This window comes from Anopheles nili, chromosome X (assembly GCF_943737925.1).
Source record: "Anopheles nili chromosome X, idAnoNiliSN_F5_01, whole genome shotgun sequence".
Lineage (NCBI taxonomy): Eukaryota > Metazoa > Arthropoda > Insecta > Diptera > Culicidae > Anopheles > Anopheles nili.
In genome coordinates, this window is record NC_071293.1 from 8,214,914 (window position 1) to 8,240,977 (window position 26,064).

The 26,064-nt window shown below is 49.7% G+C and overlaps 2 protein-coding genes across 2 annotated transcripts; both read right to left on the reverse strand.

Annotated features, from left to right (window-relative positions):
• Positions 1-940: 940 nt before the first annotated feature.
• On the reverse strand, positions 941-8,977 carry LOC128728891 (F-actin-monooxygenase Mical-like). The gene is made up of 9 exons (XM_053822542.1): positions 8,903-8,977; positions 8,814-8,822; positions 3,271-8,037; positions 3,025-3,057; positions 2,006-2,222; positions 1,844-1,931; positions 1,456-1,760; positions 1,228-1,379; positions 941-991 (listed from the first exon to the last, which is right to left on the reverse strand). The coding sequence occupies exons 1-9, from the start codon at positions 8,975-8,977 to the stop codon at positions 941-943; spliced, it is 5,697 nt and encodes a 1,898-aa protein (XP_053678517.1).
• A 626-nt stretch (positions 8,978-9,603) lies between these two features.
• On the reverse strand, positions 9,604-24,467 carry LOC128729144 (F-actin-monooxygenase Mical-like). Its single transcript, XM_053822796.1, has 8 exons — positions 24,123-24,467; positions 22,579-24,034; positions 22,013-22,431; positions 19,499-19,747; positions 17,614-18,126; positions 16,825-17,512; positions 16,616-16,742; positions 9,604-16,252 (listed from the first exon to the last, which is right to left on the reverse strand). Exons 1-8 carry the CDS (start codon positions 24,465-24,467, stop codon positions 9,604-9,606), a joined length of 10,446 nt encoding a protein of 3,481 aa, XP_053678771.1.
• Between the last annotated feature and the right edge of the window lie 1,597 nt (positions 24,468-26,064).

The following is a 26,064-nucleotide window of genomic DNA, read 5'->3' on the forward strand; positions in this document are numbered from 1 at the left end:
AGGGGGGCGGCGGCCAGTCGAGGAGGGATCCCACGTGGCCAGATGATCCTGCTGGGGATTTCTTGAGCGTGTGTGCATCTCACGCACATTCACACACCCAACCTGCGCACGTTGCAGCGACGGCGATTGCACCGGGAGCCTCTGATTCTCAGCTCTGTCCCTTATTTTTCGTTTATATCTAAAAAAAGCGGAACGAATGGTTAGATGGTTGGGAGATATATAGCTCACGTGTGCTGCTACTGCTGCTGCTACTACTGCTTGTGGCATGAGCGGACAGAGAACCCGCCGCCATTTGGGTGCCTCCGTTTGTCTGCTTTTTGATGTCGAACAGCCGTGCGTAAATAGAAAATGGGAATAGTAAAACTCGGAAAAAAGGATGGGTGCTTGTTATCGGGAAAAAAGAAACTGGTGACTTAAACGACTAAAATAAAACGATAAATTAATGGTGCATTGCAAGCAACACAAGATAATCACGATGGTAATATATATATATTTTCCATATGCAGAATCGTTCACACAACTCGGTGAACATCTTGGTACAGTGTGTTAGATTAGGTGGAAAGCGTGCAAATAATAATAAAGAAAATGGCGGTGTTAACTAGCGTGCACAGTTGTACAGTCGTTTCATGCAAAAACAACCAAACTGAAAGTCACCGAAGATACGATCGTGCGTTGTCGCGGAAGAGGGATCGTGCGATGTTCCGTTTGCAAGGATCTGCGTCTGGATGCAAAACAAAATGGATGAAACACATCAGCAAACGGTCAGACGAGCTTCTGGTTCTGGCGGGATACAAAGTAGCTGGCGTTTAGCGACTGTTGGCTAGCGAAAACAGCGAAAGCCAGATGGTACTTTTCCCCGCGTGCGTGATAAAAGGACACAAATGAAGGACGTCTCAAACGAGGCACATCGAATCGTACTCGCACATGGGCATAACTCTGTCTACCGGTGTCTTGGGGATGATACGTGGTATCCTAACCTACAACCAACATGCTACAGAGCGGGGATCAGTGCTATACGCTACGGGTGCAAAGTGAACTTCACAGTAAGGTGTGGGCTGCAGGCGTGCACTATATCAGCGGTGTTTCTTGGCCACAGCCTTAACCGGGCAGTACCAGCCGAAGCAGAAGCAGCACAGCAACGAATGCCACTAGCAGGCCGCAGCCTTGCAGGAGCAAGACGTGTGGCGGTGGGAACAGATGGGAGATAAAAGGGCGTGCAATGCTTACGTCGGTATCGTGTCCACCGGCCCGCCCGACCGGGGACGTGGCCGCTTTGGCATCCGGCGAGGGCCTCAGCGCTTGCCGCTTGGCGACGATTTCCAGCATCTCGTTCAGGATCGCACCTTCGGCGGCAACGTCGGAGGAGTTCTTATCTAGCTCTGGAAGAGACATAAGTAAACGCGTGGTCAGTTGCGTGTGTGTGAGGGGAGGTCCTCGCAAGGATACACTACGTACTGCCGAATGACAACCGCATGTTGAGCTCCTCCTTTAGCTGCGCGTGGCGATGTTCAAGCTGTAGTTCCTGCTGCCGGATGCTGAGCTCTTGGTCCCGCACCTTCAGCTGCGTCACACTGTTCATGATCTCAAGCAGTTCCTTCACCAGCCCGTCGTCGTTGGCGCCTGGATTGCCGGTGCCCTTACGGAGAGTTTCACTCTCGCCTCGAAGCTCCTTCTCGATTTCAACACCACGCGTTTCCAGATCTTTGATCTTCACGTCGATTTCTTCCTGTTCTCGTTGTATTTCTTGAGCAATTCTCAGTCTACGGAATGGGACGATAAATAGAAAGAACCCGTCGTTATCGGTCGTTACAATGTCCAGCTAATGCAGCTAACTTCAACGTACCTTTTCAATTCCGCTTGTCTCGATGTTTTCGACATTGCACGCTGTTTTTTCAGCTCGTTTTTCGATTCGTTGGCGGCAGCACCTTCATCTGAGTGAGAAGAGATATAGGACGCGGGCTTAGTGAGAATTTTAAGAAGGACGTTGCAGGTGTTGATCACTTACCATCGGACCGTTGGTAGTGAAGCGGTAGCGGTGGAATCGGAGGTGGTTCCAGTTCTTCTGCCTCTTTGCGACCGATCGGTGTGTAGCGGTTGTACTGGTGCGACTCCTTTGCCGGAGCCATCGGAGGTGACGAGTTCGCTGATGGCGAACCGTTCGATGCGTTGCTGTTCAGGTAGTCGTCGGACGCACATCGACCATATGGGGATCCTTCCTTCGTCTAGCGGGTGATGTGGTGTGTAATAGAAGAAGTAAAACGTTTTCGATTAGCAACGTCTGCTCGAATAGAGGCTTTGATTTGAGTAAATGCATGCTTAGCTAGCGCGTTGGTAAGAGGATGTTAGTTCAATCTACACGGTGTAGCAGGCAGGTGGTACTGCAGGTGTTAGAAAAACGCTAGGAGAGTTTCATACATCTAGTCAGTTTGGAGTGCATTCTTAGCACGCAGTGTCTTGTTCTTCAAACAGCAATATTATATTTAGTCACCGTCGATATTTCAAAAGCTTTTTAGAAACCATAGAAGGCATAAGAAATAATATCTAATATCATTTTTAACATATGGGGTTTAAATCAAGATTGAACAAATTTTTATTAAGAAAACTCCAATTTATAAGTGTTATAGTTGAAGAAACAACTGAAGAAAATTTTGATTTTAGTTATACATCATTCTATAATGAAAAAAAAATTAACTTTTTACAACTCTATCGAGCGTATCGTTTGATTTTCTTTTTTGATGTTCGTTTTTGATTTTGAAGCGAGGATTTGAGTGCATTTTTTGGGGGAAAACCAACACACATTAAATCGGCTAGCAGTAACTATGAGAAAAATGGAATACAAATTAAGTAAACGTAACTCGAAAGATAGCGTTGAGTTGAGTAAGATTCAAACGAGAAGTTAAGGGAACGGAAAAACAGCAACTGGTTACGAACCAATGTACAATGCACTAGGGTGAATAAACAGGTCTCACAAACACAACATGTTAACTAGCAAAGCAAGAAAGTAAACCTAATAATAACCCTTACGCCACAACTAATGTTCCTCATATCAAAGCATGACTGTGGGGAAGAAGAAAACAAATACAGAAACGAATGGTCAAATACTTCTATCCAGCGAGCAGAGGCGCATGATAAAGCTGCCAACAAAGAGCGTTATCAGGCAACCGTTAGACCCCGCACGTTAGAACCCACAGCGCGGTTACTTCTTTCCCGTCCATTAAACTAAACAAACCTCGTGTCACGAGGCTCTTCCGATCGAAATTGGCCGCGTACCTTCGATTTATCCTTAAGCTTTGGTGAAATTTTAAACCGCAAGAAGCCACCTCCACCGGTACTGGACGAACTGGCAGTAGCCGGATCGGATGGGCCACCATTGGAGCTGCCCAGCTGACTCGGTCGATCCTTGGTAGGTGACGCCTCTTTGCTGCTGTCTGCCTTCTTGCGCCCGTTAAAGAACTCCGACACCTTCTCGATGATGCTCTTGCGACGTTCGCGATCCTTGCGCTTGCCCCGGGTACGCAGCCGAACCTCGGTTCCCGCATCCTGCTCGCAGGCACCGCTATGGACGATGTTTGGATCGGAGATGTAGTCACTCAGCTTTTTGGCCGAATGATGCTGAAGCTCGACGGTCTGTGCCATCGGATCTGCGCCTGTCAGACCATCCAGATGATGGTTATGATGCTCCTGATACAATTGATATAGCTGTTGCGATTGGTGTTGTGGCTGCTGCTGTAATTTCAACATCGACACATCGTTGACACTCTTGGAGGTGATGAGCTTCGTACGCAGCTGCTCCTTGCACTTGGCGTCATCGGACCGGTTCGGTTCTCCGTCCACGTCGTCGTCATCTGTGAGGCCACGCAGCGCCTTGTGGTACTTTTTGCGTATCAACAGCAACCGATCCTCGGGTGAGAGACCGAGATCCTGGTTCGATTTCAGCCGAGCCCGGGAGCGGGCTTCCTCACGTAGCTGTTCGGTAGTCGGTGGCTGCTGCTCCGGATCCATTAGCACAGTGCGGGGTGTTACCATCGAAGGTTGCTGTTGCTGGAAATAGGCGGGCGTTGACGTGTAGATGGTGCTGTGATCTTGTTGCAAGCTAGCGATGTTTTCCTTATATGCATCGCTGGTGACCAGCGGCATCTTAACACCCATCGGTAGGCCTGACGGAAGGCCTCGCACGGACGACACACTGCCGTACATATTGGACTGATTGCTAACAGTTAGCGGTGTGCGTTCTTTCTCCATCGACGAACCGGCACTACCCGAACGGAAGCTGGAGAGTGGCACTGCTCGCGGATCCCTGGTGGTAATCCTGGCAGGAGATGAACCCACACCGTCTTCTGCAGGGCCAACTGACCCGTGGGCACCATTTGAAGTCGCGGCCTGACCAACTAACACGCTGCTACGGTTACGACTGCGGTTGAGGCGCTTCTCCGCGTTCAGTTGCTTCTTCGTTTGCAGCTTGTCCATGACTAGATCGTGTATAATATCCTTCTGCTTAACGCGCTCCTTCGTGATCTCTTCGATCTTCTTCTCCACGCTCTTGGGTGGTTCGAGCGTGGGACCGGGTGATGTACCCAATCGGGGTGTTTCGGTTCCGTATCGGCTACCATGTGGTTCTAACGTTTCCAGCGAAACACCACCGTCAGGAATCGTTGGTGTAGCACCATCGGTTTCCTGCTCATCCGCGTCGAGCCCAGCTTGGGCCAGTGTTAGCACCATCTCGCCTTTGGAGGATTTCCGCTTGGTTTTCTTCACCTCCAGCGAATCTCGCGCGTTGCTGATCTGCTGAATTTTCTGCTGCAATCGCTTCACGTACTTCTCGTACCCGATGTCCTCGATGCTTTTGAGCGAGTCCTTGCGGGCGTCCTTTCGTTCGAGGCTGCTCCTTTTGCCAGAGGACGACTCCACCGACACCTTGCGGATCGGGCTTTCTTCACCCGGGCGGCTGCCTGTCTTTGGAGTGCTTTCTTGTTCCTGCGAGCCGTTGCCATTGATCGCACCACAGCGGAGTGATGAGCTGAATGAGGTGACACTTGCTCGTCCACTGCTGCCACTAGGTTTGGCGACGAGGCTCGTTTCCGAACCGGGTCCACTTCCGCCCAATGGGGCTACCATAGTCAAGGCTTCACTCTCCTCGGTCGTGGCCGTACTGTTCGTCGTCGTGCCAGTGGCCGTACCCTGCGAGGAGCTTACAATCAACAGGCTGTCCTCTTCAATGTCAGGAGCACTCTCTACCGAGACCGCTGGTTCTGTGAGCCTCGCGTTTTGAGCCGCCGCTAGCGAAGAGAAGGTAATCTTTGCCGGTGGTTCTTCGTTCATTGGCGTTTTGGCGTCATCGGCGGCCAGTAGAAACGCACCCTGTTCGATGTAATCCACCCTGCCGGCAACCTGCTTGTTGATCGCTTCGACCAGCTTCGGTTGGCCGGAAGAGTATGCGTGGTTAAGCGGCGTTAGCGGATAGTTGGTGCGTTTGGATTCCGCGGTTGGGTCCATGATCTCGACATAGCCGCGATTTTTAAGCATCATCCGGTTGGTGGTAGAGTACGTTTCGATGCAACTCTCCTCTTCCGAGCCCGTGTCCATGAATTCAATATCCTCAAGAGCCAGGTTGCGTATAATGCCGTCTTCTGTCGCACCGGTGTTGGTTCTCACTGGCGGAACCGGAACTACGAACGGTGCCGGGACAGTAGCAGCTCTTTGCGCTGCCGAACCGTTACCGTTCGGTAGCTTCTTTTGCTGCAACCGTGTGTGCTTAGGTTTGTGATTCCTGCGTATTGTGCCCTTGTTCGAATTGAGCGCGAATTCGATATCGACAAAGTTCTCCGACACCGCATCATCCGCCGCCCAGTCGGAGAGTTCCGTTTCGGTAAGGTTGTTGTGCGTCGTCACTTCCGTATCGTCCTGCGAATCCGAGTCAGCGTCGTGAGGCACACTTGCCGTAATCGGTGATTTCAGCTGCGGTGTCGCGGGTACCTCACCGGCCATAGGTGTTCGCTCAGCATCCGTCTCTAGCTCTGCGGGTTTGTGCTGCGTCAGGCTTAGATGTTTCGGTTTCGATACCGATCCTCGCTGATCAACATCCAGCACGAAGGGTAAATTTTTGAGCGTATCGATTTTATTCTCGTTGCGAGAATCAAACTTAAAGCAAGGATTTCGCCTGCAAACGAAATCTGCCAACGGCGAAATTGGATCACCTCCTGACGTCCGGATGGGTGATGCAGGCAAAACGTGTTTATCATCACCGTCGACATTCGCCGGAGGTGTCGGTGTACTAATCCGCTCCTCATCCTCTTCGTCGGGTTTCGTTTCGGCAACTGGTGTCTTAACACCGGCGTCTCGATTCCTGCCATCTTCTTCGTCACTGTCGACATGAGCCGGTGCATTCTCAATAACGGTGCTAATGCTATCCTGATTCATCTCTGCCTGCAGCATCTGTGCTGCTATCTGCGTGTCAGGTGGTAGCTTCTCCATCAACTTTAGATCCTCCGGATCACCGATGTACCGCCCGTCGATGATCATCAAACTATCTATCTGCATCAGCTCCCCGGTGGCGTCCCGAACCTCCAACCGAGGCACAAACCGCTCGTCATTCTGCGTTTCCGGACTAGTGGTAGAGTCAAGAATGAAGTGCGGTATATCCTCGACACTAGACGTGCTGCTGCTACTGGTGGAACTGGTGCTCGAGCTACTGCTAGCGCTACTGTTCGATCCCGACTCAGAGATACTATCGGATTCGATCTCTTCCTCTTCTTCTTTGGACCAGGGCACATTAGGCACCTGTAGCGTAGTCTCATGACATCCGTCTTCTCCCTGCTGGGGTCCCTGAGGTGACTCACCGGACACCTTCGGCTTCTCCGTGCCACCGTTCGTCACGTGCGGCTCGATCTTGTTCTCATTGCTGTCAATCCGGATGCTGCTTATGATGTCCGGCACGGAAGTCGCATCAGTCGGACGTTCGCCGTTTATTTTCGCTGGTGTAATGCTGAAATCAAGCGTTGTTTCAACTAGCGAGCGATCACAGTTAGGGGAGTCTGTTGTCAGGTCGATGTACGCATGCTTCATGTTCGTGATGTACTTCATCTCCGGTGCGCTCTTTTCCTTCGCCAAACCATCCCGATGGGTCGGGGACGATTCCTTCACCTTTTCCGGCGTTACAAGATCGATTATTTCCATCACATCGTCATCATCATTATTGTTGTTGATGATATTATTCTTGCTGTTCATATTATTGTTGCTAATTTTGTTCGAACGATCCGTAAGGCCGTTACTTTCGTTCTGCTGTTGTTTAGACTTCGCCAGTGGTGAAACATTCTGCGATTGCGATTGCCGCTCCAAGGACTGTGCCGCTTGTGATTCCTCTTTTGCCGCCGGCAGGAAGCTTTCGTTCGATTTAATCTCGTTCAATTTGTTTTCCACCAGCGTAGCGTTGATGGTTTCCACCAGGGACGACCGCTTGGTACCGGCCAGTGCAGGGTTGTTGCTTGTGCTACCGTTGGCGGTTCTGTTACCCTCGTACACGTTCTCCTTTTCCGTATCATTGCCCACCTCAGGCGTGGGTACCGTTGCAGACACGGGCAACTCCTCGCTTGCCCGAATGGCCGCAGGTGCTGGAGATATCTGGCTGCCTTTCAAGAAAGTCTGCATTGTCGGGCTTATCATGGTCGCCGGATTCAGCAGCTTTTGGCACTCGGTTATGTTCGAGTGGAACGATTTAAATTTGGAATCAAGCGCCGATGCAGAGCCGGACTTTAGGATGCCCAGCCCCGTCGTGCCCTCGCCCAGCAGGTACTTCTTCTTCAGCTCCAGGCTCTTCTTCGATGCGATACCTTCCGTGCTAGCGGTCTTGCTCAGGACATAGTCACCAGGCCGAGGAACGGCCAGTGGCGCTCGGTTCTGCACCAGCTTGATCGTTGGATCGACTTCCACCAGGGGTTTGAACTCGAGATGAAAAGCGGGCGGGATGCGATGTGGCTGCTCGTCGTCGAACTCCGAGTCTGTCGAGATTTCGGTCGAATTCACCTCCGAGTCGGACGCACCCTGAAAATGAAGCAAACGAATGGAACGGAGAGCGCAAAATTAGCATTTTAGGTAGATACAGTAGCGTTACAACAGCACATTTGTAGTTCAAGGCAACACATAGGGCGTATTAACGCGTTTGGGCTGGTTAATATGCATTCACTTCCGGCCATGTTGTCGGCAGCAGAGCAACTGGGTGGGGGTTGCGAGTTATGTACGGCATTAGTACCCCATATGCACACTATAAACAGTTGCTGCAGAGAGTTGTGTTTTCCGTACTAGGATCATATAAAGTTAGTGAATATATCGTTTTTCTCGTTAGGTCCTGGATAAGGAAAAGTTGCCGGTGAAATGGGTACGATTTAATCGCATTTAAAATGAGCCAAGAAGTCTATGTGGATGTCCTGTATGCTGGCAGTGGATGGTCTTCACAACACCAACCACATGTCGGATGTGGACCGTGAGCGAAGCAGTAGCAATTATTAAGACATTTCGAACAAACAAGCAACACGCAGTTGAAGGTGTTTTCTTCAGGTATGCACATCATGGACGATAACGACGAAAAGCACGTACCATATGTAGTGAATTATCGACAATGACATTGGATAGCGTAAGATATAGCAGTGACAGTAACTTCACAAAAATTGAAATAAATAAAAAAAATCATAATACAGATTAGTGCGTAGAGTAGCAACACATGTTAAGTAAAGAATAGGGCAAACTGTCGCAAAACGCATATCAACTCAAAAATGGTAAACGAAACGAAAAAAACAGTCACACCGAAACAGCATGTTTACCTCCGAGCACTGTACGGGTTTTTTTAAGATTCAGAGACTACATTTTGCTCACATCTAGAATTGCATTCGTTTCCAGTGCGCCTTTGCACCAGGCACAGGTGCAGGAGCGTGTGGCAACAATTCGCAACAGGTGCGCCGGTGCTAGCAGGTGTGGGGGCTCGCATCACCCCATACGGAATCTGCCACACGACCAAATCGTACCCAGAAACAGAAACAGTGGGGCACAGCTAGGTGGACTCGCGTGCGATAGCCGAAACTAGAAACCAATCTTGGCGTGGCCGGGGTTTTGGAAATGAGTGACGAGAGAGTAGCGTTGGCGAGGTATGGTACGCCATTTTTGTAAAGTAAGTCGTACGAATGGATGGTGGAACGGCAGGAGTGGTTTGCTGATGATGTTCACAGGTGATATGTAGGCGCGGTACTTAGCTCGCTCGAAGGATGGCAGCTCGTGGAGGACGGTACATACACGCGTTATGTTACATACAAGTAGAATGTTGAATTGATGCGGGAAATAGGGAAGCGTAGAACAGAGTCGAGCACAGGACACATGAGAGAAACACATATTGATGCATACAGCGCTCACAGATCGATGTCGGTGGTCGGAGTAGTGGGCGAATGGTGGGTTTTGGAGTATCCATGTGGAACAGGAATGCCTGGTGCTCGGGATGTGAATTTTGAATGATTATACGATAGGTGTACAGTACAGGAAGGGCAGCTGTAGGGTGCGTGTTCACTGGCAAAGGGCAGCATGCGAACAATCGCTCCCTCTTCCAACGCAGGTTCCGCAGCATTACGAGATGTTGCAGTTGTCTCGCGTACGTGATGTGTCCCCACCACGACGGCGATGATCATAAGCGACTCCACTCGAACGTCCTGCCGTAGATGTCGTTGGCACAGGGTAATCCTTGCGACCACCATACTGCATCATGCGCGATGGTTGTGTGATCGCCTTCGTCTGTATGCGACTCATGGCGGCCGCTCCAGAGCTACCGTAGGTCGATCCAGAACCATACAATGCGCTGCCGGACGTTGATGGCAACGGACGTTGATCGCGATATTGATGATGATAACCTCCAACACCGCTAGCCGCAGGGTGATGGTACTCATCGTCACTGTCATTCTCGAGCATCTCGCGTATATAAGGATTCGGATCGTTGCGAGTTAGCTGCGTGCGGATGAACTTGTTCGTCTTTTCGTGCAACCGGTGACTGCGATCGACTATGTGGCGATCTTCAGCGTCATAGCGACGTGAGTACTGCGACCTAGCGATGTCTCGAGATGGAGGTACTTCACGTTCATGGTAAACTCCTCTGCTACCACCCATGGAAGCTTGAGTAGCTGCGGACATCGTCACCGGCACGTGCGCTGTGGTTTTGGAACGTCCCAGCGGAACAGAGGCTCCACCATAGTACGGATCTTCTACAGGATAGTAGGAGTCCTTGAGGTACTTAGCAGGGGCACGTTGAATTGCCACCGGAACCTCGTAACAAGCCTGCTCCCGTCGATTGGCCTTCGGGATGTACTCTTCCGGATCATACGACCGTGGTAGAGGTTGTCCCGGTTTAGATGGCAAAGCGTGGGCACGGTTTGCTTTCGGCACGTACTCGTCCGGATCGTAATCCCGCGGTAACGTGGGATCTGGTACGTCGTACATATCTGCCCCACGGCGATTGATACGTGGCACGTACTCATCCGGATCGTAGTCCTTCGGGATGGCCTTGCGACGCACTGGACGTGCGCGACGTACTTCTAGATCCTCGATGCGTTTCTCCAGGCTCTTAACGTCGGGCTTGGTCTTTGCTCCACCCTCGTAGTACGTGACACCTCGATCGAGTATTGCCTCCCATTTCGAGAAGTCGGTCGTGCGTGGTCTGGGCGATTCTCGGTCGATGTCGACCTTCGGTGGTTCGACTGCACGTGCATCTTTTGTACGTGCCGTTCGGCCAGTCGCCACATCCGTCATGGATCTGTTCTTGCGGAATTTCCCAGAACTGCTGCCCGTTTGCCAACGCCTGCTGGACTGATCGCGCAAACTGGCCAGCTCATCATCCGAGCCGAAATCGAGATCAATGTGGCGTAAGCGTGGATCGACCAAATGACGTGATCGGGTTGGTGCCTCGACATCGTAGTCGAAGTCACGCAGTTCCTCGAGCGATTGTTTCTGCTTCATCGAGCTACGCCGGTTTCCAGTAGGTGGTACTGCCAGGCGATCATAGGACTTCGATCGGCGTAGTTTGGAAGAGCCACGTGCGGATTGTTGTCTCGTTTCTGGTACAACGAAGAACGTATCGACAACGGCATCGTTCTGCTTGACGAACACCTGCTCGATGGCGATGTTCTCGATGCTGGCTGATTTCCGGGCACGCCATGGGTCGATACAGATCGAATTGTCGAACGCCCGGGCTGGCGAAGTTGAGTCGTTACGATCGAACTTTTTCTGTCGTCGAAGTGGACGTTGTGGTTGTGGCTCAGTTGTTGAGCTGCTTGTCACTATCGGTTCCTCTCGTGATGCCTTCTCTTCGAGCAGTTGTTTATAAGCCTGAAAATCGGGCCGTTCCTTACGTGGTGGAGCGGTCTCACGCACCGGAGGTTCATACACAACCGGAGCGGCAAAATCTGCTCCAACCAACCCGGAAGTGATATCCTTCAGGATGTGAGCGTAATCTCCCGACATGCCTTGTGTAGACGGTTGCGGTTGGGTATCCCGCTCCTGGGAAGTGGACGTTGTTGTGTGAAGAGTGTAAACCTGAATCTCCTGTGGTAAAACCATCGGAGTCGCCTTTACGGGATGGTCCACTTTCAGAGATGTGTTGCCGTGCTTTAGCGTATCTAAGCATTCGAGAATTTTCATTGGCTCAGCAAGGTTCTTTGTAGAACTGATTACGTCAGGCATGATAGCAGCAGTTGGTGGCACCTTCGATATGATGGTCGAGCTATCGACTAGGTCCGAACGATCCATCTTTGGTTCCGCATCTTCCTTTCTACACAGCTCGTCAAATAGATCTAAATCCGTTTGCGAAGCATCAGTAGTTTTAAACAGCGCTGTGAACGTGTCTTTTGTATGTTCCTTTTCATCTTTGCTATCCCTTTTAGAGGATGCATTTTTCGAACCTTTGCGTGATAGGTTAAACTTCTCGGTTATTTGCGAAACAATTACATCTAAATCCTTTTCGGACACCGCGGTCTTACTCAAGCTAGAGACACTGTTTTGAGATGCATTTTTAAACGATGCACTTGTCACGGAATCGCTTCGTGGTTCAGTTGTAGCGCCAGTACGTTGCTGTGTCGTTGAATCTATTTGCCTTCCACTTTCTGTTGCTTGAGAACGGAGCTCATTTTGATGTTGCTGCTGAGGTTTGGTACTGGGTGATGAAATCACGCTTCCATTATTGGATGGTAATGATTTTACCGTTGGCTTGATTTCCGGAACAGTATCAGCGCTAGTTGAATCCGACAACAGATCATCTAAGTCGATATCCACTGTAGTTCCATCATCCTCAAGTTTCTCCAATAGATCTTCAAAGTCGCTAACCTCAGTTTTCTTCTTGGCCACTGTTTCCCGACTAAGGATTCCACGGTGCTCATCGATATCCGACGGTACATTAGGCATTACGAAAGGTTGTTTTTTACTGCTGTGGGTGGATAACACTTTTGGTATCACCGTTGGCAACACGTTTGATTTCGTGGCATATTGTTCCTTGATTTGTGTCGACCGTTCGAGGCGTATTTGCATCTTTTCCTCACTACCCAGGCGTTGCTCTGGAGCAGCAGATATCTTGCTGGTTGTAGCGGGTAACGCTGCAGATATTTTGCTGGTTGCTGCTTTATTGGTCTCTCGGATTACCTCCATTTTATACTCAGTGGCAATCGGAGTTGTCGCCTTCGTTTGTTCCGCCGAATGACCAGGGGTTGCAATCGAGTTTGCACGTTGCAGCTTTTGGAACTCTTTACGGAATGAGGACTTTTGACGTTGCTTCGGAATTGGCACATCGTCATCCAAAAGTTCACCTGGCATCAATTCCATCATCAGTTGATTGATGCCTTCGCGGTACTGCGGATCAATTCGATCATCGGTATCAACTGCTTTGAGAACGGTGGCATTGGTTGGTGAAATCAGTAACAAGTTGCGCACATCCGAGAGCGTTTTTGGCACCGGTTCACTAGCGATCTGCGGAAGTGCATTAGAATCAGGAAGTTTGTCTTGTTCCTGAATGGCAAATATAGCTTCGTGTTTCTTGCGCAGTTCCTCGAAGCACTGCTCGTCGGACGAGAGTGTACGTGAACGTTCGTGCATTCTCTGACCATCCTTGTTGACGCGTAGTTCAGCTGGAGTATCCTTGCTAGATGTTTGATCTGCGGCTTTATTTAATTGTTGATCACACTTTGATTGCTGCTGTACTGTGGGTTTTGTTGGAGTATTGCCAACATTTTTTTCCGCCTTCAGCTCAATGATACCAGAAGGTTTATTGTCGACCACTGGTGCGATTGCTCCTTCCGCAATGCTAGTGGTACGTTGCGGTTGACTTTTAATTGCTACCGGTTTTCGCTTCATAACAGGCGATTCAATGCCATTCGACATAGTGGACGTTGTAGCTGGTTTCTCAATGTGTTTGTTCGGCATTCGATGCAACTCAAGCATGGAAATAGATTTTTGCGCCAATCCATCCTTGGATACCACAGCGAATGCGGACTTCGCTGGCTGCGGTTGCCTCAGGGCGGCTAAACTGGAATCAACGCCTTTACGAGCCATTGGTCGGGTAGGATCTTGTACTTGTTTGGTTTGAGTTGCGGGTTTCACTTCAGGAGAGGCTTGTTTCGACGTTGCATTAGGCTGTTCCGCTTTTAGAGGGCTATCCCGAGGCTCGACATTCGGGACAGCCTGAGCAGGGCACGCCGATTGTTTCAACGAGATTTGCACGCTAGATATAACTTTCCTCGATGCAGTCGGTGTTCCATTCGGTGGCGTAGTCTGCGCCACTGGCAAGTTCGCCAGGCTGCCAGACTTCGGATTCACTGCTGCTTGGATCGAGCCATTCACTAACGCCGTGTCCTTCGTCGGTGAGTTTGTCGTTTTCGCTGGTGATACTGCGGCTGCTGTCGCCGTCGGTGAGATCTTCTCCTTTCTCGATGTACTCGCTGCCGGTGTCGGGGTCGCTTTCGCATCTTTCGCTTGTCCGATGTTCGTCGTCCTCGTCGACGGTGGTGTTTGCTGCTTCTGGGAGGCCTGAAAGGGCTGCAAAGTAAGCTCATCACTGACGCCGTTCCGGGAGGTGCCTCGAAAGGAGCTCGCCAATGGTGAGCTCGACTTCCGCTGCATATCTCCCTCGGGCTCTTCCACAACTTTACCTAACTCTTCACGCACACTTGCAGTAATGGTACTGCTAGAATCCACCGTCTCCGTCGTCGGTTCTTTGATAGCCGTCGATACCCCGTGATCAGTAAGATCTATCATCGAAGAAGAGCGAGTGTCCAGTTTGGACAGGCTTGCCAGGTATATCTCTTCGAGGGTTTCTTGCATCTTAACAGGAATCGTTATCTTGAAAGCCGGTCGTTTGATGGTCATCTTCGGTACAGCGGAAGTCACTGGTGTGGGTTTAACTTCCACAGGCGGAGAACTTCTTTTTTCTGTCTTCTTTTTCTTTGGCGACTGTTTGCGTGCTCCATTTGCATTTGCTGACTTTTCAGCGTTCTTTCGAGACGCTTTCGGGCTTGATTTGTTTGATCTCGATTCTTCCACGATAGAGTCAAACGTGTCGATCAGCGCATCATCTACATCCCGCAGAAGGTCCTCGAACAGCTGATCTTCGGCGTTAATAGGTGACACCCGTTTTGGGGAGGACGTAGCAGCTGTAACGCCCTTACGAGCCGTCGATTTAGGCGAGCTCGTTGGTTTCGGGATCGCCGACGGTTTCGACTGGGGTGCCTTAGGTTGGCTGGCCAACACGTTCTTCTTCGGCTCCGTGGCCGGGACGGCGATCTCAGTCTTAGATTTTCTGATCGGTTGGAAAGCTAGAATGTTTTTCTTCGGCGGCAACGGCACAACCGGTGGTTTCGGGTTCACCGCTGTACCGGTCATCGATTTACGGATCGGTCCGGGCGATTCAATGCTGCTCTTGCGCGATATGGCCGGCGACACCAGTGACGAGGGTGGAGTTGACGAGGAAGCATTCGATTTGCTGCCAACGGACGGTCCGAAGTACTTCAGCAGGTCCGCCTCGCTTGGTTTCTTACGGCCAAGCGCCGGTGAACCCTCAACGCTGGACACCGAAGACGGAGTACCGGTGGCACTCGTCTTTGCACTCGTATTACCGGGGAAGAAACGGGCCAGACTAGCCGTCTGAAGTGCGGTCACATCCTTGTTGGGCAGCTGTTTCGGTTTCTTCACCGCGTGAGCCTTTTGATTATCGGCGAAGAACTTCGCAACGTCCTGCTCACTTTTAACACCCACAACCTTCGGTCCGCCATCGACGGCCGAACGGATCGATTGCATGCTGTTCTTAAACTTCTTAGCTTCCTGCTTTTTCGAGCGTTTTTCCGACTCCAACTGTTCCTTTTTGAGTTGGCGCAAAAACTCATCCGCATCGTCATGCGCTTCCTTGGTAGTTGTCGCCTGCCGATGACGCCCGGAGCTTCCGGTGCTGCTCAGGGCAGAGTTGGAGCGTTGACTGAGTGGTGACGAAGATAGCTGACCGGCCGCTTCCAACACCAGACGCTCAAACTCCTGCTCACTGCCACGTGATGGCGAAGCGTCAGGTTTCGCGTGTTTGCGGTGCTTCTTTAGCGACGGTGTCGGTGACGCCGGAACCGCTTTGTGGCCTTTCAACGACGGTACCGGTGATGGTGGCACGACCTTTTGGCTCTTTACCGACGGCAACGGAGACGGTGGACAAGCGGCTAAGTCTGCGTTTTGCAACGAGCCAACCTTGCGGATCGGTACACCTGCTGCTGCAGCCTTTGCCGGAGGTGTAGAAGCTAACTTTTCACCAGCAACCGCTGCAACGGTCGGTGACTGTGTGACAGCTGGTGAGTGTGGCAATGACAAAGATGGCGCTGATGATGGAAGCGTTTGTGGCGCATGTTGTGGTGGTGGGGATGGTGTGCTAGCGATAGGTGGTGAGTTCTGTGCTTTCGGTTTGATGAGTGTAGTTAAGCTGTTCATGAGGCCACCGAAGAAGGAGGTGCTTTTGGATTTGCTCGAGTCACAGCCACCGGCTGCTGCCCACGTTGCTGCTGCTGCGTTCGCTGACGTTCCGCTTTCCGGCGTTTGGCTGCGTTCCGGTGATGATCCTTGCGCGTGCAGCCACTGTTCGCGCACGCTAAGCTTCTTGAGCATGCGCTCCTTGAGGGCACGATCTTCGGCACTCTCCTGCGGCACCGGTGCAGGTGCGGGCGGTGCTAGCACACCTCTCGGTGGCACCGAGGGATGGCTAACATTGTCTCTACTATCGCGCGAATTCTTAACCGAGACGACCTGATAAAAGCATGATCAGTATGGTAATGGGGGCAGTGTGTGAAACGCGCGTGCACGCGTGTCATAGTGCATCATGAGGTACGTATGCGCGCGGAGGGTGAGTAAAGAGAAACGAGAGAAGAAATATAGTAATCGTTCGACCCCACCAAAACACCTTCAAGTTGAGATCGCAGCGGGTGTCCGCGCGATCGAGCAACACCCCGAATGTCCTGCTGAGAGAAATAGAGAGAGAGAAAGAGAAAGAAAGGGCCAGGGAGGGAGGAAGTAGGGGTGAGGGTGCTAAGGAAGGCCAAACACGGGAATGGCGGCAAACACACGGCGGACGGACCACGCCACGCTTACCTCAGTTTCCGTGTCAGTAGGCAGCGTTGGTGGTGGCATCAACTTCACTTCCTGTCTGCGCATCTCACGAGCTCGAGCCAACTCTTCACCTTCCGTTTGCGAGTCAGCATCATCATCTTGAATGGATCATCAAACAAAAAAGACACCATTAGCACCTGCTGTTTGTGGCGGTATCGTGCCGCATATGTGCTTCGTTACCTTCGCTGGAGTAGCTATAGAAATCGGCATCGCTATCAACCATGTTCAAGAACCGCTTGTCACTGATCCACTCCGATGCAAGCTGCAGTGTTTGGGCACCGAGTGGCGAACCAGCCGTTTCTTCATACTCCGATTCACTGTCCGATTCCGAGTCATCCGAGCTGGACAGCTCCTCATCGGACACCTCCGATTCGGTGCCGAAATTGCGATCCGTCCACTCGTTCTCGTCGATCACCTCCATGTTGGGTTCATCATCCGAGTCAGCGTCATCTGGCGTGCGGCTTCGTGCAAGATAATCAACGATGGACGCGCCTTGGTCCGTAGTCGAATCTCCCGTTCCGATGGCACCCGCAGTTCCGGCTCGCACGTTGGCGTCACTCGCGTCGATCACACGTCCAATTATTGGGCCCGAGGCACGTGATCTGGTGTGCGATTTGCGCGATACCGGTTTGAGCGTTTTCGCCGGAAGCTTAAAGTGAGGCGTACAGTAGAACCGACCCTCGGGATCGTCGCGATCGAACGCGTATCCACCGAGGCGCAGGATCGTGTGGCAGTGATGACACTTCAGGCAGGATCGGTGCAGCGTTAATCCTTCGGCTGAAATTTTCTCCATCAGGTAGACACGCTGCTTGCAGAAATGACACTTTTCTGCAACACCGCTTGCCGTTAAGACTAGTGCTTTGGGATTCTGTAATAAAAAGGGGAAACAGGTAGCTTAGTATAACACTCTTGGATGATGAGAAACGAAAGGCTGTTAATAAAGCCGTTCTACGCTACTCCTTCACTTACCGACTTCTGCTGCTGCTGTTGATGCAGCTGCTGCTGTTGCAACAGTTGCTGCTGCTTCAGCTGCGCCTGCTTTGTCGTCTGCAGCTGCCCTGCAATCAGGGCCACCTTGTTCTTGCCCCGCTCGCCTAGATCCAGATTATGGCCCTCCTTGAGCTGCTTATCGATTGCCTTCAGCGAGCTGTCGATCTCTTTATACTTTTCGTCGTCCTGCGGTTGCATCAACCGGTTCTGGCGCGCAAGGAACTGCTCCCGATTCCAGTTCGGTACACGTTCCCGGCTCTTACCGATGTCGGTCGCCTTCTTCGACTGCTCAATCTTGCGCTCGATCTCCTTCACGTTCCAGTCGCTGCTGTCGATCTTGCCAATGGCTCGTAGTAAATCTTTCGGTTTCTTCTCCGTCACCGGCAGTGGTTTGCTGTCGATTCGCTGTTCCATCGAACGGACGCGATCGCTGAACTGATCTCCATCGGTAAGGCCTCGCGGGTACGGTGCTGTTAAACCACGCTCCCGATCCTGTAGTTGGGTAGAGGAGATCTGCGTTAGAAATGATGATTTGGGCAGAGTTTCACGCGAAGGCTTTGGTTCAGTATCGAGCCCAACAGCCCAGCAACACGTGTTAGATAGCATGTTCATGTAGTTGATTGTCGGTATCATGTTTAAGTGTCATGTTTTGTCATGTTCATCAACTGTCGACGCCAATGCGCGTATAACCGAGTATATGAATATGTAAATGCATACGTGTGCGAGCGACTGTGTACACCTTTTCAGGATGTGAGGCTACTCGGTATGTGGTTAGAGTAAATTACAACCCAAACTGTTACTATAATAACGGAAGCATCGTGTGTGCTTATAATGTTTGTTATACTTAGCGAATCTTGCACAAATCAGGGATGAGTGGGAAGTAGACACATAGAACATGCACATGCAATGGTAATGGTAGATGGTAAGGGTAGTCTACAAAGGAAGGATATTAACAAGCATTTCTCCAAAACGGGCACAAGAATTACGGTACATTTAATGACAGATAGCAGCAGGAACAATATGAGCTGGAAAGAGGGTAATTAAATTGGATTAGTTCATTTTACGAATGTACAATGTTAGCTACATTTAATTTTAGTTCTGTTTTTTGCAACATTAACGGCGCTAGAAGGACGATTCGCGAATATTTGTACATCATCGTACTTTACATTGTATCTTAAATTCAAGTAAAAATTTAAGTTTAAAAGGAAAATCCAATAGGATTAGTTCATTTGATCAATGTACAAAGTTTGGTACATATCTTGTGGATTTTTTTTTCAAATGTACAAGAGAAGAACGATTTACAAAATTTTGTACATCACAGTACTATATATTGTATCTTATTTGCATGCAAAAATACAATAAAGTAATATAACTTTGTTATAATAATGGCAACGTGTTGCGTTGGAATTTCACCTAATAATTCACAACACGAAGTACTGCATACAAGAGCGGGGGCTAAATTTCCGCCACTACACAAGAAGCATCTAACGATTTTCGTTATGCTCTGTTCCAACGAGCTTTCGACAGTTTAGCTCAGTTAGTACAATATATATGCCATGCAAGTCTAGAATACGAAACAGCACAGCGGATCGACTGTTATAAGAGGCACAGCATCGCCAGCAGGAACGAGAAGCAGCGCAAATCAACTCAGCACAATGGCGGCACCAGCAGGATTCGTTATTGCAATCGTGCTATATCTGCACCGATAGTGGATGCACCGGAAAAATACGAAAAGGCGAGTAGCAACAACACACAACGACGTTGACGGCGGTGTTAGGCTCTTCCAGATCCGTTTGGAAAACGATGAAACAGCAACACAAGCGATCAACACACGGCACATTTCAGATACGGGGGCGCTTCTTACAGGATAGCGCAGCTTGAGCTCGAGCTCCCGGACACGATCGTTGAACTCCGGTGCAGACTGACGGTACAGGTAGAGCGAATAGTCCTCGAACGCACTCGAGCCGTCACTCTCGCGGAGCAGCGTGTTCGCCTGCAGCATGTGGATGCTCTTGTAGAAGTTCTGCGTTTGCTGGGCGCGCTGTTCACGCCGCTTTGACTGGCGATCGAGCCTGTTCGCTTCGATCTCCTGCAGTCGGCGAGTGCGCTCCTCCTATTGAGAGAAAGTGTAAGAGAAAAAGAGAAAAAAGAAGGAAAAGCCAGAGCCACGTGATGGCCGAGATGAATACTATCCAGCTGCAAAAGGACACGCCAGCTTAACAGGGACACAAAACTAACGAGATGACAGTGGGCAGACAGTTTGTATGATGTTTGTTTTGAAAACGGATACTTAGGACGACACCGCACAGTCTAGAGAATCGTCTAGAGATATAGTGAGGTCTTTACTTGTCCTGTGATTTTGTCCCTGGCCGAAACGAACACCCAGTCACCACGATCGAGCGAAATAGCGAAGGACACGTGATACAAGGATTCGTTGATGTTACATCTCAGCAACCAGTGATTGAACCTTTAAAATTCGAACTTTGTGAGTGGGTGTTTGGTAGGATATTTTGAATTTTGTTATGTGAGTGATTGCTGTACAACTTTTTCTACGAATGGTGACGACGGCATGAATACCATGTTAGGAGGATGTGTGAGATGTAAGTGTGCATGAAGTGTTACTACGTTATGGCGGTAGGCGAACCGAAGTGTACTAAAAGAATCACATTAGTAGCCTTAAAGAATGATTTTTTAGCGAATGATAGTTTATTGGATTATGCTGCTTTACTATTTTAAATGATTTATATTACTGTCATAATTATCGATTATAATATTATTAATAAATTTAAACTATGCACAATTTATTACATGCAATGCTTGTATAGCTCGGTCGAAAAAGAAACACAGAATGAAACCAAATGATAAAATAAAGGCAAACCCTTACATTCAAGTGAAATATAGAACAAGCGACATCAATTACAATACAATATGATACAATCGTAGATGGACCGCTTGGTTAAAGGAATGCTCTCAGCATAATCTTTCCCAAGACCCGGCGGCAGAATTTGCTAGATCTTACAGCTAAAACAACGACGACGGCGACGTGACACTGAACACATGCACATAAGAGATTACCCGTGACGGAATGATACATTGCTAGACGCTACTATACACGCGGGCAACTAGAATCGATTTTCAAACACGCTGCGAACGATTGACTTAAATTTAATTTATATATGGGTGCGTATGCAAAATTGAGAATGAAACGCTGATAAAATATGTATAGTATGTGCAATGTTTGCTCGGAAGCAATAACTTCAGTTCCGCGCATCATCGTCTGTACTGACGGTATTCTCTGCAGGTATATCGTTAAGGTTTTTAATTCGCTGAGAGTAAATCTAATCTACAACACGCGTCAAATATGCTTTTGCCAAACAGGAAAGAAGAGACAGCTACGCTAAGAATGCTGGAAATAATAATCTGTTCAAAACATGTCTATTATTTGTATTTACAAAGTTCAATTCATTCAATTTATATCGTACGGCATACATTTACTATGTATAACAAGTAATGAGCACTGCGTCAGAAATTTGGTCCTTCTTCTAACTTATTCGAATCGAATTCATTTTGCCCTGTTTTGAGCTTTCTTCACTTTGAAAAGATTTATCAGTAATTTAACTGAATTGCAATGTAGTTCAATCAATATTCAAATGCAATATACTTTGCAACAAAAATTCATTTCCCACTATCTTTGCTGTCGACCAATAGACCCGATTAATTTCGGTTATTGTGAGACATTGCGAAATATTTTTTGTATGTTTAACCATGAAAAGAAACCTGTTTTACACCAAAACACAAAACAACTTATTACTAGCGCTTATGCCCAGTAGTTCAATTTTAAATAACATCCACAAACAGCACATAAAAGACACAGAAAATTCAATGTCTTCAGGTAAGAAAGCTTTCGCGAGATATAGTCCATAATAGCCGCCTAGAGTAGGACGTACTCTTCAAGGATTAAATGTTAAAGTATTGAATTCAGTTCTCAATCCCGAAGGAACCCATTGGCTTGTTCACTAGCATTCAACCTAAGGCATATGTTGTACATAAGCAGGTGAATACCACCAGCAAACAGACGATGATGCGTGGAATAACGAGCCGTCATGATGGTGCGTGGTCTGACGCGATCTGACTCGCTTTAACTACGCTTAGGCTACGCGTGATGTCTACCGCTACTGGAATAGTCAAACGAATGATTAAACATGGCGTTTGTCCATGATATAATGCGTGTCCTTTATCGCGAACCGAACCACCGCGGCGACTAGGATTGCCTCCGCAGAAGCTGACTGTACCCAATCATCCGGGCGAACGATGGCGTAAAGGCTAGGTGGCTAAGACAGATGGAGACGAGAAATATCCGCACGCAGTCGATACTTACGATATTGCCGGACTTTTCGTTGCTGCGGCGCTTCCGCATCCGTCGCATCGTGTCGTTCTGGGGCGAAGCCACGTGGCCCCGCTTATATCGCTCCTCTTCCGCGTTCGGGTGGTAGTAGTTCTTGTTGGCGGGCCGTGCCGCTGGGAACGGTCCGGAAGAGGACGCGATCTGGACGAGTTCCTTCGAGCCATCGGTCGAAGTCATTCGCGCCGAGCTTGCCATGCGACCCAGCTTCGCCCAGGCGTCTGCGTTCGATTCCTGCTTCTGCTTGAACTCGGCGTAGTCCAGCTTGATGTGCTTCACGTGTGGGATCTCACCGCGGAACACGTCACATATCTGCTCGAGATAGTTGAGCCACATCTTCGTGTCAACACCCGCCAGTGTCACCGATTCCTGGCCGGACATCACGCGCGGTATGCCTGCAGATCACGTGGGGCACAACGAAATGAGAGAAATTAACAAATAGCACATTTTCGAGGCAAAATCTATCATTGAACGATAGGTAAGGTAAAATTTAAATACATATTTTCTTCTGAATTCAAGACTATTCAAAGAAGTACACCTACCAAGTTGATTTTCAAAAATATTGAACGCATGCTCGTTGCAGACGTCGGCACTGAAGTCAGCGAGCTCCTCCAGATTAACCAGATCAGGCCGGTATCGATGGATTAGCGTGCAAAGCACCTTTCCGTTGGTAAAACACTCAGCCGGTTCGTTCAGCTCCTGCACGAAGCTGCTCTGCTTGAGCTGAGACTTAAGCCAGCGCAACAACGTAGCCCCAAGCGGCACCACATCGATCGTACGGCGCTTTCGCTTAACCGGCAACTCGGCTGCTGGTGTCGCACAAGCAGCAATCGCATTCGTATCCAAGAACGTCTGCTCCAACAAAGTCATGTCGTCCGTATCGAGCAGGTGTTTAATCTGCGCGATCTGCACCGATGACTTGTTGAGGTTCTGATACCTCGTTGACGGATCCAGCGAGTACGTTCCAAAGGCCCGATTGAGGTTCTCGGGCGTCGTCTGCCCTAACAGCCTGTACACCGATTCCCGCTGAGCGATCGTCGCCAACAGGCTGTTTTTGGGGTTCGCAAACAGCTTGATCGCAAATGCCGCATCCATGCTTGAGAGGAAACCACGGGCACACCCGGAACCGGTCGGCCAGAACGGCTCAAGCAAGCTATCTCCGACCAGACAGGACAGCAACCGGTAGTTCTTGCGCACCGTCACCTTGCACGAGTTGTGCGCCGCAAAGATGGAGGTGAAATCAAACACGGCCACGTCCGGCGTGCCGTAATGGTTGACCGCGAACTCCAGGTTTGGCATCTGGTATTTGGTCGCGAAATTGGCCGCGTCCCGCGCGTACTCGTACAGCTTCGGTTTGTCAACGTTGGACGGTGCAAGCAGCTCAGCCGGATCGCTAAGGTCCTTCATAATCACGCCACGGTGCAGCAGACTGTGCTTCTTGGCTGTCATCACGAAGTAATGCGTGTCGTCCTTGTAGTACACGATGTTCTCCAGATCACACCCGGTCTTCTCGTACAGTGCCTTGAAGAACGGTTGATCGAAGATGAACGCCACGCCGCTGATCTCCTCGACCATCGCTTCCGCCTCGGTGCGTTTGTTGATGAAGTTAGCCGTGATGGCGATCGCTAGCTTTCCGCGGAACTCCTTACGCTGGAATCCTTCGAGCGTGTTGCGTTTGCCGTCGGCTCCTACGAGCACGTCGAACTCGTAGTGCGATACGGCGTGGTCCTCTGGCGAAACCGCAGCACGCCAACCATATCCGTCGCCGGGTTCGAGTTCCTTCACGAACGAGACACCCTCGTGCATCTCTACACCGAGCAGAAGGGCGACCTTTAGCAGGATGCATTGCAGTTGCCGGATCGAGATGTGATCGATTGAACCGGCGCAGAATTTGCCGTAGAATTTCTTCGCTCCGAGCGCCTTTAGGTCGTGGATGATGAACGGCCACAGGTGCAGCACGTTGTTGCGGCTGATTCTGTCTCGCTTTTCCACCACCACCTGGCAAAAAGGGATAAGAACGAGAGAAGTGTGAGTATCTTGGGTTAGCTTCTTCCTTTTGGAGGTCCTCAGGCGGACTTTGACGTACCACTTTGGCACCGAGAAGCTGAGCGTCGATGGCCGTCCGCAACCCACAAGGACCTGCACCGACGATCAGGACGCGTGTGTTACTAGCAGCCTTGCCCTTGCTGTACACCTTGTGGGCGGCTCGAGCGTCGAACTTCTTGAAGAGGGCCTGCGCTCGCCAGTCTCGGATCGTCGCCTTCAGCTTTGGGTAGAACTCGCTCAGTGGACCTGGCCGGAGACCGATCGTGTCCAGCATATTCCAGTACAGGCCGCGGATCTGTTTCATCGTGGTGGCGGCACAGAAATGCAGGAACATTTCTGTCGCCATCGCGGCCCGCTCATGGTCGACGATGAAGTCTTCACTCATCGTGTATGGTGTGATTGGTCAATCTGAAGGGTGAATAAAAGCAGATATCGAAGGATAATATAAGAGAGGTGTTCTAGGGTGATGGCGTACATTTCAGTCGGCTTTCGGGACATTATATTAACTTATTAACTTAAAGCTATATAATAGAGAGGTCTGAGAAAACAGGCCATACATGATTTCGACCGTTTTGGCCATTGTAGATAAAAAAATATAGATATTTCTATGACATGAAAAGGGACCAATTTCATTTGATGAAGGTTCACATGTCATCGAGAAGTACACAAAGAAATCAAATCCATCGGATCATTACTCAATCATTCAAGAACTGAGTTTTTTTAAATTAAAGCATACATAATGCTACAAAAAATGACAATAACTAACTGAGTTTGTGAAATAATCCTTTCCAGTCTATACTGTCTAAGCATCTTTTTCTACTTTATCAAATTTCCAGACTGCAATACCTTCTTAAGCCACCGATAGCGATAACCACAAATTAATGTCGCGTAACAAATGAGATACGCCAAATATTGACTTGCAGAAATGCGGACACACCGTGATTCCAGGAAGGTTAACCTTAAGCAATCCATTCCGAGAATGCACCCCGCACAAAACGTGCAACACGTTGCAACAAAGCTCCATTTGCGCTCAAGTACCCGCAGCCAAGTAGACTTAACAAGAACCACTTGTCAATTCCGCGCCCGAGTCAATCATCACCACCATCCCACAATCAAGCAAAGAATGGCGACAGGAACACCGTTTTTAGACCATCATGTCACGTCAAAACGTTACCCATTGGCATTGGTTTCTTCTACCGCTCAGCTCGGTTCTTTGTGCAAACGTCCATAAAGTGCGTAATTCGCGCATACGTGGGATGGCGAAATAGCTTGCGAAAATCTCCTCCATCATCCGGTACGGTTCCGTCTCCGGCGTGACGATTGTTGGGGATTCACGTCTCCAAAAATGGTCATCATCGTGTGACAGACGACCGAGAGAAAAAGAGAACCGCTACCGGCTCAATCGCTTCCTGTTGGCCATGGCTGACGGACACGCACACGAGAGCGCGCGCCGGATGCGATTGTGTAGGACACATTTCTATTCGCCCTCCCAAACAAGGGCACTTTCGACGAGTCACGGACGTGACGATGATGGGGCCAATATCTCTTCCAGTTGGTGCGGTTAAGGCAATCTACGTCTGCTGGTGTGACGCGCTCCAGCACACAGGGTGTATAGGGGTGTGTTTGGTGCCTTATCTTACTCCCCTCATCGGGCTATGATCACTACTCCCTCTCAACCAGGTTCCAGCGTGTTTTTTGCGATATCTGATAGGTATAGGTCTACGGCCGTTGCAGAGTGAGACCTTAAAACCTGCCCATACCATAAATTGTACCCCTTTTACGTGCAAAAGGAGTTCAGGGATTTAGATAGGCATATGGCCATATCTGCTGTTGACACTGGCCAAACGGTGTTTGGCGTTCAATCGCTTGTGGATGTTCTGCAGCGCAATAGAACGTACGTGGGTGGTTTTGGAGGTTATGACAGTCAAACAAACTGCATCCCACTTCCGGTCGGTTAAACAAACGACGTTTCTTTCTCGCGT